Source organism: Balearica regulorum, chromosome 2 (assembly GCF_011004875.1).
Source record: "Balearica regulorum gibbericeps isolate bBalReg1 chromosome 2, bBalReg1.pri, whole genome shotgun sequence".
In the NCBI taxonomy this organism is placed as follows: Eukaryota; Metazoa; Chordata; class Aves; order Gruiformes; family Gruidae; genus Balearica; species Balearica regulorum.
In genome coordinates this window covers 32,209,585-32,225,390 of record NC_046185.1, presented here as the reverse complement: position 1 = coordinate 32,225,390, position 15,806 = coordinate 32,209,585, and the positions used below count along the sequence as shown (strand labels likewise).

General features: G+C 42.8%; 1 protein-coding gene and 1 long non-coding RNA gene across 6 annotated transcripts in view; one reads left to right on the top strand and one right to left on the bottom strand.

Moving 5' to 3' along the window:
* Positions 1 to 15,806, bottom strand: part of TPD52 (tumor protein D52) — a 136,101-nt gene that overhangs the window by 77,722 nt on the left and 42,573 nt on the right. For 2 of the 5 annotated variants that reach the window (XM_075743835.1, XM_010308312.2), the window contains exons 6-8: positions 11,468 to 11,509; positions 10,032 to 10,080; positions 7,439 to 8,908 (exon numbers count right to left, since the gene is read on the bottom strand). In XM_075743835.1, the coding sequence (XP_075599950.1) occupies positions 8,792 to 8,908; positions 10,032 to 10,080; positions 11,468 to 11,509 (208 nt within the window). In that variant the 3' untranslated portion in view covers positions 7,439 to 8,791. Of the gene's footprint in view, positions 1 to 7,438; positions 8,909 to 10,031; positions 10,081 to 11,467; positions 11,510 to 15,806 lie in introns of those variants that run through there. The other 3 variants (XM_075743836.1, XM_010308335.2, XM_075743837.1) reach the window with 2 other exon arrangements.
* On the top strand, positions 6,443 to 14,485 carry LOC142600338 (uncharacterized). Its single transcript, XR_012833775.1, has 3 exons — positions 6,443 to 6,585; positions 9,021 to 9,373; positions 11,040 to 14,485. It is a non-coding gene; the product is annotated as an uncharacterized LOC142600338 (long non-coding RNA).

The window sequence follows — 15,806 nt, the reverse complement described above, 5'->3', positions numbered from 1 at the left end:
AGAGGTGATTCCTACAATGCCCTGAACCTGTATGTCCATGGCTTTTCACGTTCCTCCCAGCTACCTCCAATTCATACATACTCCTCCCCTGTGGCTGCATCAGTTCCTAAACAAGCTGGGATCAGCTATCTCAGTGACGTTCCCACCCACTGAGCACGCTGCCAGCCACCCCCAGGAGCACGCAAACACCAGGTCACTGCTGGTGTAAGCATACCGAACAGCTCGCAGAACACCCAAAGCGTCTAACACTCCGGCGTAGTTCTGAACAGAAATCACCCAGTCTCTTAGGGAAAGTGAGTGAACCTACTGCACGGATTACATCAAAAAGAAAACCATACCAGATGAGCACACACAGTTCTAACAACAGCCCGTGGTGTTTTGAGCCCAGCACCTGCCTGTGCAGCTAGATTGCTTAGACAGAACTCTGCATCATTTCTCTGAGTAATTATACATCTGTGTCCACGCATTTTAGGTTGCTGTACGGGGCTGCCATGCTGAAATGGGACACTGGCAGTCCCACACAGCAGCACCGTCTTATCTTCAGTCTGACATTGCTCCATTTACCAACACCCTGCCCTTCCAGGCTCCTAGAGGGCAGGATGCTGTTTCAACACCCATAGTAGGAGAGTAACTGGGATGTCCCACAGCAACAGCGTATGTAAATATCCCGTTGATAACAATAACCACTAGGAAGGATTTCAATTCCTGTTTAACCTTTACATTATGGTTCCATACACCTTCTTCCAGATATCTCACGTGTAGCCGATCAAGAGTAGGCAGCTGGCATGCACTTGCTTTTCTACATGATCCTAGCAGTCCCAAGACAGTTGGAATTTTGGGATTCCAGTCTGACAGCCAGTCATCCAAGGTGTATCACATATGCCTACTGCTCACAGACCTCCAGCAACGCCAAAGCAATCACACACCAACCCAGAGCCATCTGAAGGAGCAAGTTCCAGAAGACAACTGCAACTTGCTGCCCCTCCAGTGCTGTGGTCTTCCTCATGCCTACCAAGGCCAGAGCTGTGCAAGGTTCTCCGGGCCTTCCCACAGGAATTTGTGTTCCTGAGTCACCGCTGCCTATCACGACTATGTAGAACTTTAACATACCATAATTACATCCTCCAAAGAGGCAGCATGCATCATTCCTCTGCTGTCCAACAACATTAGCAGTCCTGTCTACTTCATTTCAGAGAGTGTTGCTCCAACACTGCGTGAGTTTTACGAAATCCTGTCATACAAGCACTTCTGTCATATGCGAAGCCAGCTATCCAACAGATCCAGCTGTGCCCACAGCTGGCATAAACCCAAGTTTTGGTGCCTCAGCCAGAGCATTCACAGGCTAAGGCTGCTCCTTTGCAGAGGTCTCAAGGACAAATGAGCTCATTCCCACTAAAATAGAAACCAGCATTTCGAGCAGATCCAGCTGAGAGGATGCTGAGAAGCCTGCAATATAGTCCTTATCAAGCACAAACCTGTCAGCACCAGGATGTGTTCACAGTACAGTAATTTCCAGTACTTAAATGCTGGCCAGAAGGTAATCCACCTAAAAGAGTAACCTTTGTGCTTGGCATATAGTTTTTACAAAATGCTGTTACATTTGTAATCAAACCAAAAATGTTTTGAAGTTATTTATTAACACTGGAAAAGCACTCCATCCACGCAAAGATTATAGGTGTCCTAAGAAATACTACACTATGAAAATTACAAGTGAAAATTGTATTAAATAAGTATTTTTGCTCTCAAATAATTGTAACTTCAGTAGAACTGTCTTCTAAATGTTAACTTAGTTGGGAAGACAGATTGGGAAAAATATTTCCCATCAATAATAACATTTAAAATAATTCTGCTTTTTTTTTTTTTTTTCTAATGCTTGATTTCAAAACATCCAGTGTTACACATTATTTTACACTAAGGTCACCAAGATACTGCATAAGCAAGACAGATACACATCCTTTATAAAGAATATCCATGTAGCTTTCAGAACAGAAGTGTAATACATTCCTTTAAAATTATCACTTTTGTATTTTAGTTTTTAATCTATCCCCTAAAACATACATAGATAAGGCAACTCTTCATATCACCCATTAAAATGGGTTTTGTTTTTTAAAATAGTGACAAGAAATTTAAAATACACAGACACCCTCCTCAAATTTCTGAATATTTTCAGGAAAGAACCTCTGGCTGACTAAGCAAATTTAAAAACATAAACATTTCTGGAAGAATAATTTCTAATCTATTTCAGAAATTACTTAAGATGATGTACTGATACCAAGCCAGTCCCTTCCACCTGAAGTTTAGAGAAAGTCAGTTACACTTCTTAATAAAAGTTTTCCCTTAAAATACATTATTCAAGGAACTAAAGAGGAAATTCCCCAAACGCGGTGATTTTCCTGCGACATCTAGAAACAAGCAATGCCCTCTGCTGTGCCGGGCGCGGAGGTTCACCTAACCCTGAGCAGAGCAGCCGCCTCGGCGGGACCCGCCACTGGAGAGCTCTGCTTCTGAACAAAGACTGCGTTTTGAAACATTTTAAGATGCAAAACATTTTTAGACTTAGTTCACACTGCATAAAAATACCCAATTTATTCTTAATTAGTTACTCCATTCTTACAGTTTCTTCAGATGTTGGTAAAGTAGCTCAACAATCACTTCTCTGCCCGTATCAACAAAAATCATCATGTCCTTCCTAAAAGACAAGGTTTCCTATTTTCCTGGGCAGGTAGCTTCAATCTGCAGATAAAGGTAACACCTAAAGCATTTCCTGTCCTTCTAAAAGATTTCTTTATGCAATTCCACAGAGAAGAACAGAACTTAAAACTTGTCTTTTTTTCTTGAGTTTAAGAATGCAAAATTGGAAGGTTACAAAAATGCAGAAGGAAAAAGCATCAAGACATAAGCTGCCTGCTGTAGACAAGGTTAAATATCACATGGGTTTCTCAGAATATTTTGCTTACCATGTTACCAACTTTTTAACAATTTTAATCAACATTTAAGTGCCTGCTCTATAAGCTTCACTATTTGCAAAGCAGTAACAACAGGACTGTGAACTGAAGGCAAAAAATAAAACTTAAGCCCCTAAAAAATTACTGACATAGCAGAGAATAACAACAGGCAACTATGAAGCAAGGCCAGCAGCATGCATTTGCTGTTGTGTCAAAAAAAAAATCTTAAAAAGCTGCCTAGGAAAAATATCATCACGCTTTTTGAATCACCTTAGACGAAGGCATGTCAACATGCTCATTTGTCAAGTTTCGTGCCATTTGTATAAAATAAGCCACTGCCTATGAAATGTCATAGCATTCACACAGTTTCAAAAATGAGGGAAAAACAGCTGATATAGGAAACCAGCACAGAAACATTATCAAAACTCTGTATTTTTTCTCCTAAAGAAACACTAAGGATGCAAGTAAGATCTCTAATCTCACAGGGCTGAAGTACAGCAGAAGCCCAACAGTGCTTTGTACTTGTCTATTTGCCAGCAGAGGTAAGGAACACACGCTTTCCTCTCGCTGCGGCTCAGGTAAGGGATGAGCAAGGCCACATTCCTCCTGCTTGAAAGAGCAGATCCTGCAGATGCCTGGCACCCCTGAAAAGGGCTGCAGCTAGAGCCACTGCACCCTCTCCTGAGGAGAGCACACTAGTCCCCTGAAAAGGATTTTCTCAAAAGGTTTTCTAATGCTTTGAGTTGTTCCAGCTGCATTCAGTACATCCTCCCACAAGTATTATCCAGCTAAGGGTTGCTCCCAGCTGTGGAAAGTTTATTTACCAAATAACACACTTCCTACCAATCAAAAATCAGTTAAAATTGGTGAAAAGGTGATTTCACGAAAACTACACAGAATCAACGGATTACACTGCAAGCCTGCCCCCTTTCATTTCCTCTTATTTCAGTACATGATCTTCCACTGCTAACCCATTCTCACCAAAACCCGCTCCCCCTCTTCTGTACACTCCTAAAGAGCAAACAGTGACTAATCATCAATCACACTTGGGCTCACCAAGCGCTTTGCTAACTGGGCTAAGAACAGCATGAAAGTAGACTCATTACAATCTTACTTCATCTCATTCTTATGCTTTTAACATCACCATGACACTGCAAAGCAAGCTACTGGTCTTCCTCTTGTTCAAGTGAGAAAGTAATTCAGCAGAGTGTACAGAAATTCAGAGCTGTAGTCCAGCTCTTCATTTTACATTCCTCGTTTGATTTCTGTATTGCATTATTTATAGATGTAATTCGACTTGGAAATGATGTTGTGAATACTGTGTGATATTTGAGTTAGTCAAGAACTTTTAAAGGCTTAATAACTATTTATAGATAGAAAAGAATATGTTCCCAGCTTCCTACTTCAACAGAAAGAAAAAAACCAGACAAAAAAATAAACCCCCCAAATCCTCAAAGTAGCACTCAGTATCTTCTACAGCTAGATCAAGTGAATCCCTTCCTAAACTCTTCTGTGGACATCCCCCTTGGACAACAACCGAGCCGGCACCCTGGGGTAGGCAGATCTTAGATCTTTGCACAGCCAGCCTTGCTAGCGTGGATATTCACTGGAAAGCTGAACATTACAGATGATGCAGTAATTTGGGATATCAGGTCCTGGATTCAGTGACAGAGGCATCTCTAGTTCTACACTCCCAATACTAAACCAGACCCACGATATTCACAGCATCAATCTCCACATCCTAATGGGCACACTCCAAGTAATCTCAGCCCCTGATGTGGTCAAACAGAACTGGAAAAGTTAGAAAAAGAAGACAGACAAGGATGAAGAGCAGCACGGAATCACTTCCACCTGAGGAAAAATCAGGTTGGGGTTTTTCAGACTGGAAGAGATACTCTGCGATACATTAGTACACACACACTGCTTCTTTTGTTTCCCTAGACATCTGTTAACGGCCACTGTCACAACAGATACTGTGGGAAAGTCAGCATGACAAAAAACAATGCAACAAACAGAGAAAGTGACGGTTATTCACAAAATCTCTACGCTCATTTTACCACTCACACTCATTCTTTCCCAAGTTTCATTCACTCACGTTCTCATACCCACAAACTCACAAGAAGCGTATAACCAAAGTGGTCTGGGGCACAACACCGAGGACAAAGGACGCCAGCTATCACGGCCTCACCACACCTCTGAGATACTTGCTGTTTGGCAATGATGAACCAGGTTTCAGACAAATACTTTCTACCCTTCAGGAGTCAACAGCTGTTTACAGGGTAGTCCTTTGCTCCAGAATCTCACTGCAGCCTCAACAAAAAAGATGACTGCTGTTCACTATCTACCTCTCCCTGTTTGCTTTCGTGGTGGAGTAACAGGAAAACACAGGGCACATAAGATATGATACAAGCCCCCTGCCCTCCTGTTGTTGTTCAGAAGTAGGGTCTGCTCTTGACGAATCATCTGTGCTCCAGGCTTATCAGAGTGCAGGCCTTGACAAGAACATCATGATTCTGTTTTCTCCTGAGACGGGCTTCCCAGAGAACTGTGGCTTTCCACATTAATACATGCTAATTCTTTCAACCTGTCCTGCTGTTTCTTTTGACGCTTTCACACACATGCACTTCCACACGTGTTTCATTCATATCAGCCTTCATATTTTCACTACAAGTCTCTAGAGCACTGCCAAACAGGTCTTTGATCTGATCTGCTAAAATTAATTACAGATTTTCCACACTCTCCCTGCCCACCTGTAAAAGCCAGAATACAGTTTTGCCCACAGAGCTGTACCTTGCATTCCATACACCCAAAACTACTTGTACGCTTTCTGTACTACATTTTTGTGGGAGTATGTGGAAAGAAAAGCTTAAGAACTGTCCGCGTCTCTGCAGGATATTTACTACACAGGGTGCAGTGGTGAGAGGAGAGATAAACAGGCGAAAGCAGCCAGGAAGGCAGCCAGACGGCTGCGCACGGAGTCGGCATTTCAAGTAAAGCGAAGCCGGTGGGGAAGCACGCCGCTGCACCGGCCAAGAGGCAGAGCACGGCGGCAGCGGGCCCGCGAGGAGGCACTGCAGGGCGGCCAGGCCAGAACCGCCCCCGGACACCGCCCCGGCCCGGCCCCTCCGCCGCGCCCTCACCTGCCGGGGGCCGGGAGCAGCGGTACCGGTGCCCGGCCGCTCTTCCGTCTTCTGCGGGAGGCTCCCGGCATCCGGCGCTCCCGCCGGCGGGGCACCGCCGCACCGCCTCACCGCCCGCAGCGGCGGCGGCCGCAGCCGCCACGGCCCAGCCCTCGCCCGGGCGGCCGCAAGACTCCAGGCCGGCGCCGCCATGACTGTCCGCGTGGAGTACGGAGCGTGAACTCTGACCCCACGCCACGTCCAGGTCACCGGCACGCGGCGGGCGCAAGCGCAATGGGCTCGGTTGAGGCGGTGCGGTCGCCATCTTGGTTGAGGGATGGCGGGCTCCGCTCTGTGGGCGGGAGGCGGTGGCGGGGCGGCCCGGCACGGCCCGGGGGGGGCCTGTCCTGCCGCCCCGTGGAGCCAGACACGGCCCAGGAGCTCTTGCTGGAGGAGCCGACCCGGCTGACTGCGGCGCCCACTCTCCTCCGCCGGTCTGCGGCTGAGGCGAGCCCGAGGGGGTACGGGGCCAGCGCAGGGAAGGGCGGGCCCGGCCGCCCGCTCTGCCCCAGGCAGCATCGGACAGGCGGGGCGGCTCGTACCCGCCGTGTGCCCCGGCAAGGGGCGAGCGCCCATCCGCAGGGCAGGCGGGGGAGGGCAAGGAACGAGCCCAACGCCTGAGGAGCCGGTGTGGCAGGCCCAGGTCAGCGGCGTCCTGCCTCAGGGAACTGGAAATAGATGCCGGCTGCGACGTTTGTAGCACACCGCTGAAAGTGGAAACTGAATTGCAACAGGCAGCTTAAGGCTACGGGTACTCCAGGGGAGGGGGCAGGCAGAGGAAGATGCAGCTGAAGCTTATGTGAGGCTGCAGCTGCAAAGCTGAAGTAATGTGTTACAGACCCATCCATATAGCCACTTGGCCTTAAAAAAAAATAAATTCCTTCCTAGCCGGGAGAGCCCAACTCAGGACTAGACTAACTGTTCTGCTCTCACCAGTTAGATAAATAAAAAAAGAACCCATACAACAAGGAGCACGTTCCAGAAGGTATTGACCCTATAGAGGAAGAGCTCCACTCTAACTGACATTTAATACTCCATTCCTTTCTTAATGCGTAGCTGGCAGAGGCTGAGGGTACATCTCAACCCCTTTCCTGAACTTCCGGGTGTCATCAGGGCAGCTTAATTTTATGTAAGCCACTAGAAGAAGTCAGCCTAGGCTTAGCCTTCTCTAGAAATGCCAAGTGCATCCGTGCAGATTCTCCCTAGTGCAGTAGTATAGATCAGCACTACTTTGAAAACAACCTTACAGGACTGTTTCAATTAGATTACATAAATAAGAAATTTGTATTTCTTCCATATTCACAGGACAATACATTCCTCACATACAGATTTTTATTAAGCTTTTCACATTTAATTAGGCATATATACTACATCTGACATGCTAACAAGGTTGTCAGGAGCCAACTTTTTTTTTTTCTTCCAGACATCTGTGGCAGTTGAAGTTTCATGGATTTCACACAAATGTTTCAAAACTTGTTTCCAGTTCTAAGCACAGTGATAAAACACTTGCCAAAAGTTTGAACCATACCGACACCATGTGCCAGAAACATACAAAATACAAGAAGTTTGAAGAGTACATCAGATAAAGCAATGTGTAGGAGAGCTGATCTCATAAGAGAGCTATGCTGCGGTATGACACCTCTCAAAACAGATTTCTGGGGTCTTAAACAGGAATAGGGGTGCTAGTGGTACAGGCCTTTAACAAGTAAAGAAATAAGACAGTGTAGCAGATGTTTTTGATGGTCAGCCTACAAAGGAAACAACCTTAGTATTTGGGAGCAATGCTCTTGATGCCTAGAAAAGAAGCACTTTCATGCTCAGGCTTATTCTTACAGTCCATGCTGCGTTAGTGTAAACGAGACACTACCATGTGTGAATTAAGATGAATCTATTCACAACTGATCAAGAGTATCTTACCACATTAACATCACGTACAAAAAACAAGACTGAAAACGTTATTGTAATTGAACCAAACCAGCACTACTGGACATCTTGCTTCCATCTGCAATGGTCAGAAGTTTCCTAGGTGGATAATGCACTGGCAAATCCGTAAGTTTTAGATGTTACATATTGCCCTATCTGCATCTGTTGTATGAGGAACACACTTGCAAGACAGTACGCTCCTACCCATGTGTCATTCTGCTATGAATAACTTGTTTAAAGCCTGCGGAAGCACAAGTTCTTTCTTTAGCTGGGAGTGATCCTCCTAGTCCAGTGGCCCATGCAGGCAACACTGAACTGAAATAATCACAAGGGAGTGAAGGAATAAGCTTCGGTTTGGCAGCAGCAGTAGATTCATAATGATTAAGTTGAGCAGTAGTTACAGATTCAAAAGAAATGTATCCACAGTATATGTACAGTATAATTAACTTCTCAAAAGAGTTTTTTTCATTGCTATATTTTAAAGGTTGCTTTCAAATTACAGATAAGTCCTTTAAATGCTTGAAAGGCATAAAAATTCCCCTTCCCGCACAAAACCCCAAACAATGTATTTTAGTTTCAAAAATATTTTGAACCCACAAACAAGCTTGGTATCAGTTAATCTGGTAAAATAGCTACGTGCTAAATAAAAGCACATCTGGTGGAAAGAGCGCAGAGAATGTTACAAGTGTGCTTAGTTTTTGCTTGCAGCATCTGGCAGTGGGTAGCAGGACAGAAGCAGGAATCTCAGTGGGTCTCCTCCTGTGTCTGTTCTGCAATAGTTTCTGTGGCACTGGCATTGGCAGCAGAGTTGAGAACTTCTCCGAAGTCTCCTCCAGCAGGTTTGCTTCCTCCAACTTTAGACTAGAACACAGAGAGCACCTCAACATAAAATTGCAGTTACTTGGCATGCCAAACATGGTTAACTGTATAAAACCAGTATCTCTGCATGAATAAGTTCAATAACTCTTGTCAGCAGAGCAGCTTTTCCAGGACTGAGCTACCTCCACAATGCTCTAAAGAGAGGTCTTTAAGCATCGTGCAGAAAACAATCACCAGCAACAGATAAACAAATGCAGCAGTCTCCCCCTTTGACGTTGAGATACACAGAGCATGAAGCAGCCCTGATTCCAAGGAGTCTGAAGGCTGGCACACCCTCAATTAAAAATGGATACAGGTCTGCAGCCTTTCGAGCCATTTAGGCTTTAAAAGATTCACAGTTAAAACTCATTTCTGTATTGCTCAAGAAAGAACATTGAACAGCTTTCAGTCTCAACTGCAATTCTTGAGATCTTCAGTGGAGCGCAGCAACTATTTTATTTTCTCCAGGTAATGCATTTGCCTTTTCACTTCCCTCTACAGTACATACCCTGTGGGATGGCAGGAGTGTCAATGCCACTTAGTTTGCAAGAGAATGCCTAGTTCCCCGTGCTATGGCTTGCATGCTTCTCATCCAACCCAGCGTGCCCACAAGAACAGTCAAGCCTGGTTCCAGTTACATGTATTAGTTATTTTTTGAGTCATTTTTTACCTGGAGAAGCTATTAATGGTTGTTTCTGGCAATTGAGGCTTTTGTGGGGAAGTTTTAAATTAAGGTACCAAGACTTTACTTATTTTATGCTGGAACACAAAGAGAAACATCCTAAGCTATACTCCTGTGTAGGATACTAATCCCTAGGAAGGCATGCAAGTAAAAGCCTAGGCCATTTTGGATACATAATACTAGGTAAGTTATACTAGCTGTTTGTGCAGGTTAGGTAGCTGTTCGTCCTTCTAGTTAAAGGCATCCTCCTGTAAGAGGTCCAGGAAGCCCATTGTTTGTTCTCAAATCATTAGGCAGAGAAACCATTTCCACAGTAGTAAAAGGATGTCATCTAAGCACCTTCAACAGCTTACCAATAACTAAAACACAGGCTACCCAGAGTCCACTTAGTCTTTTCTCCACATCCACAGCTCCACAGCTCCAAGGTGTTTTAGTAATGCTTACCTTTAAGCTTTCAACTTTTTCCTCAAAGGATTTGAACGTAGGAGAATTTCTAATAAAATAAAAAAGGAACCATAGAATTAAAACCGTATCTGGTTACTCTATAAATATAAAAAAACAAGCTGTTGCTTTTTCCACTGTCAGCATGAGTTTTGTTTGTTTGGGGCTCTTTCCTTGTTTTAAAGGTAGCCTAAAAATAGTTTAGATCTGAATCTCCACAAGTGCTACAAACTTAAAATTCCAACACACTCAAGCTGCAGCTCATTTGTATCTCTGGCAGCTAAACATTGCCAGGCTGAGCAACAGGATCTTTCATCACAACACGGAAGGGAGAACTAGCAAGTATTTTAGGTTTAGCTTATTATTCCCAGTGATTTCAAACAGGTTTCTGGCTTAAAGGATTCGTTCAGAAAAGCTTAGTCATCACTTCTGGTTAGCCTAGAACATTATTGCTGAAGAAAGCTTGCCATCAGACTTTTTTCACTTGCTATAGGAAAACTAGTTTCATTTAATAGGCTAGGTGTTCAATTAACAAAACATGGTTTGCAGTGGCATTTTCTACTAACACACTGAATTTAAGGGAGACTCCTCCTTGTCTTTTAAGTGCTGGAGACAGCCGTGACTACAAATGGTAAGTTCTGTAGATGAAGAGCAAGACAGCTTGGGATTTTCAATGCTGAGGGCCAGTGTATTATTTATTAGGGTCAGAAGAGTGACTTAATGCTCCCACTAGCTATCACTGACATTTGCAAATTTATGCAATAGTTCGTATACCTTTTCTGCCTTCATGCAGGATTGAAAATGCTTGCCTTGAGTGGACCAGGACTAAGGATTCATAGCAGACTCAAAAAAAATTATTATATAAAGATGAAAGATGGGAGGGGTTTTTTGAAAGCAGTTCTAAGCTTCCCTTCCCCCTTTGCTTGGTATTTGTGTAGGTCACTCACACTTAGAAGCACTCTTTCATTTGGGAAAGCACACAGTGACATATATATATCTCTCTCAAACCAGACGCTCAGGAGATGGAGGAACACCGTGCCAAGCAAGGGGAGAGAAAAGGCAAGCACTCCAAGTCAGCAAGAGACTTTGTGAAACCACAGTTTTGTTTTTTTTTTTACTCACTTTCATTATTCTAAAATAGATGCCAAGCTATTGCCTTTTAAACTAGGAATCATTTAGTAGCATTACATTTCTTACAGACAGGAAAAAGTTGTCATAGTTCTCCAAACAGCAGGGAAGTGCACTTGATCACATTCCAGATATGTGATAACCACCACCATTAAGCACAATAAAAGAAATTTTATCCTATATGTTAGTACAGGAAATCCACTACAAAGTTGGGTGGGTTTTCTGGTTTTGTTTTAAATCTTAAGTTCAATTTGACATGATTCCACACATGAAAATAAATAAACCCAACAGCTGGATTATGCATACATTACCTCATAATAGGCATGCTAATTGAATGTTGTATGGAGCGTATACTAAATGCCAGCATTAAGAAAAAAGAAAGCGAGAAGTTAGTTTAAGTGATAGACTGAGAAGAAATTGGCTTAGAAAGCTGACTTCTGGATACAATTTTTGGTAAATAGCCAGTCTTACACAGTCTTATATAGTAACTGCTTGGGTTTGCTTTTTTAAATTGCTTAGCCATGCACACACACACACACCACAGAGCAAAAGCTGCAACAACTTTTTTCCTTTTCAGAAAGATTCAAGTGCCATGCTTGTTAGTACACATTCTGCTTGCTCACAACAGTCTGTCTGCTCATTAAGTTTCTCAAGCAGTGAGACACATGCTGCAATTACAGTTTTGACAATATCAAGTAGAAAGTGAACACTCAAGAGTCTTACCAATCAACTCATCTTCCTACTGAAAGAATTGTTCCTATATTCAGAAGGCTTCCATTTCAAGTCAGTGTAAGATTTCCATACTCATCAATACAAATTATCTACTTGTCAATATAGATTATCTAGCAAGTGCAGTCACATGAATCTATATTCAAGGTCAGGTTTATGCTGAGGGTAGGGAGAAAATCCTAGTCTAAACCCTGTTCTGAAATTCAGGGAGGATTTCTGTAACCAGCAGTGTTGCTATATATAGTTACTGTTTGTTTAGTGATAACACACACCTACTCCTAGAACGTGACTGGATATAGATTAAGGAGCTCCCAAATAACTTCAAGACAACCTGGAATGTAATTTAGTTCCGTATTTTAGAAAAATCCCTGTTTACTCTTGATACAATTTAGTCTTAAATGTTTCTTGTCAAATGCCATAAGTTAGAAAAACTTACTTGGAATGTCAAATTTTTACTGGGCTTTATGATGTCTTTCAAGAGAATATTTTCCAGGCAATTGCTGGGGGACCAGGGGGAAAAACTCTCACATTTGATGCACCTCTAAAACTCCAATTAGTATTTCAGCACAATGGAAGATACATAAACAGAAGCACAAAGGTTCCGTGCTCATTGCAGAACAAGTTTTAAGAGATTTTTTTGGGAAGCTCATCAGTAGAATAGAGTGGTAGAAAAAAACCCTACACATGTGAAAAATTCCCTTAAGGCTGGGATCTCTTAAGGCAGATGCACAACCAAAGGTTGGTTTGTAGGTACAGCGTGCTGGGCATCAGGTACGCAAAGGTGAGATGTTGCCCTGACACTCATCAGTAGTGTGTGGCCATGTTTTATCCCCTTCCACAGCCCCATTTCTGCTGTGTTTCACCTTCACAGATGGTTTGGCTTTCCACAAGCTTTTCCAGAGCACATAGAAGCAGATTGTCTTCTGGACTGTAATTTACATTCCTTGCTCTGTGATGTGGATTACTACCAGTTCTGTTCTTGCTATGTGCCAAGTTTTAACACAGAACTAGGCTGATACTAACTAGTTCTCTTTGTCCAGTCGCACTCAGCCACTTCCCCTCACACTGCAAGAATGGCCTCCCTGCAAGAAGTTTAAGGCTGAAGATGGTGAAAGTTACCTTCTTTTCCTCATATATATTTACAATCTGTAGACCTGCTCGCACTGAAAAGCAACAACCCATGGCGTATTGCAGATCTTTCAACAGTTGTCTAGGGAAGTTTAGTTTAATTGCATAGACATCATTTAATGGAAGAACTATTCATACATTCGTGAAGGATTTACTTGCTGTTGTACAATACACTTACATGCTCAATATCCATTTTGTAAAATGTCACTGTAAGATAGTATATAGCTTTAATCACAGAATGATCTGGTTTGCAAGAGAACTGGATTAGATAAAGGCAGTTGATCTTTTTTAACATCAAATCACCTGTTCTTCAAGTAGTGCAAAGAAGCACTATTAAGCTTTGAAAACCTTTACAAATAAGAGAACTTGGTTTTCTTTTCACAAATGACAGAAACCCACATCAAAGCACTCACTGAACTAGGCCATCAAGTTGGGCAGTTTGAAGAAGAGAAGCCCTTTTTACAATGCTTACAAGCAAACCTTTAGCTTTAAAAAAAAAAAAAATACAATAAGTTGCTCTCCAGCCTTCCATGTATTTTGTATTGCATTAAAAGCTTTCTTATCCTTTACACAATTATTTGTATAGCTAATACATTGCCTCATATTTTGAAAATGCAGAAGGAGGTATGTCAGAGTCCCTGCCTGGCAAACACGGGCTTACGAGTGCATAAGCACTGGTTATTTGCTTTTGTTAATAGTTAGGTTTCCATCTGATATGCTGAAAAATGATGATCCACGATCATATTAGATTTCCAAAGCAAGCGAAGGAAGTTCTTCTGCAATCTCAGAACAGGGCAAAGACGAGGATTTCTGCTCCGTAATACGGATGTTGTGCAAGAGGAGCTAAGTGCAAAGTCATGATGTGACTAGTGGAGGGTATCCCTGGCGGTAGCAGGGGGGGTTGGAACTAGACGATCTTTAAGGTCCCTTCCAACCCAAACCATTCTATGATTCTATGATTGCTCAGGACATTTGCCCAGAGCTACATCTTGGTACTACTGCTGTTCTGCACATAATACTGATGTTGCGTACACAAGGATGGCCAGTTCATCAAAAGTTCAAGGCATTCTTATAAAGGAGAATAAAGGTATTAAGAGAAGCCTAAGAAGGATCAGAGTTCATTTTCAGCGTAACAAAAAGCAGAGGAAACAAACAAAAAAGGAAGCGATAATGCACTGACTTTGCACCACCAGTCCTCTCTCTTCCTCTCTATTTCAGTACTTTCCAAGTTCACAGCTCCACTAGCTCCCTTACTCCATTTCACATCTCCTTCCAAAATCACTTTGCAGTGCAAGAATGAAGACCTGCATGTGATGTTTGCTACATGGAACACGTGGAAATAGCCCAACACAGAAGAAATCATGCCATTACAGCTGAGAAGTCCCTAAGCTAAAACAGTACAAGAAAAGCAAAGCCATGACGAAGAAGCCATGTCAGAGTTTAAGAATAAATATGCACCTGCATATTCAGTATTTGTTCAAGTATGAGGCCCATCAATTCTCATTTCCAGGAAAGAATTTGGGCATCTAAAACTTTCTAAAGTTCAGACTTGTGCAGTATTAGAAGTAGACACCCCCTGAGCAGTCACATAACCTGGGGACTTGAATTCACTGGTTGAATCCCACATGAACTCAGCACTCATGAAAGCAAAAATCTCAGTGGTTTTTAATCTCCTGTTTTAAGTGCAACTAAGATGTTGAACAGCACTAATTCTTCTCTCTCTCTTTTTTTTTTTTTTTAACCCAGCTGCTCCAGAATTTATAACCATACCTTGAATTTCCATTGCCATTATTCTCTCCAAGAAGCACACCAACAGCATGGACTCCTCTAGCCCTGTTCCATTCCCTCCCAGTGGCCCAGTTTCTGATAGAGAGTACTCAACACCCACCTAGCCACTAACTTGATTAATTAGGACACTCTTCTTTTGAGTTATTAAATTCCTGAGGCCAGAAGCGAGCTATGAGTCTGTGCTTGTCAAATGCAATAGTCCATTACTAGTAGGGAATACTACAGCCTTAAGGAAGAAAGGTGAACCCTGTTAAGTGAGCAGCCAAGCTCCACATACAAAAGGTGTAGCAAAATTTTCTAGGCTCCCTTTGTCTTACTGATGCTAAAGCGGAGGGATTTCAGGCTGCTATCCTTATCCTTGAGCAAACTGAGCTCACTTTAGAGCCCAGGTTCTGATAGTGCCCTGTACCACTGGCCATCTCCTCCCCAAGCACTGCCCTGGGGCTATAGCTCCAGTTTGTATTCTAGGAGCCAGATCCCTATGTCTTCAAAGAAATCCTACTGCTGTCTTTAGCTACTTGGTGGGAGAGTACAGAAAAGATGAAGCCAGATTCAGAGGTGTGCATATATGAGAGGCAATGGATTGAAGTTGCTACACTTCAATTTTAACTACTGAAAACTTAATATTGAGTATTCACTTAGATTAGGCAGATAAAAGGCAATGCAGACAAGGTAACTAAAATACTCAAGTGTCTGCAGTAGTCAACTCAAAGATAAGGACTGTTTCACAGGACAAACTATGAACAGAGAATGCATAAACTATTTTACATGTAGACTCTAGTGATTTGATTAGAGTCACAATGCTAAACAACCACTGTAGTAAGACAAAAAAGGGAAAATTTCTACTCTGTCAAGGCACAAACATGTACAGACAAAGAGAAGGAGGAATTCTGCATGCCATTGACCTCAAAACCATATTCTGTCTCTACAAAAAAAGTGCAGAATCATTTTAACAGATTCCTTTCTTACAAGGAAGCTAGACTAATTGATCATTACATATTCTCA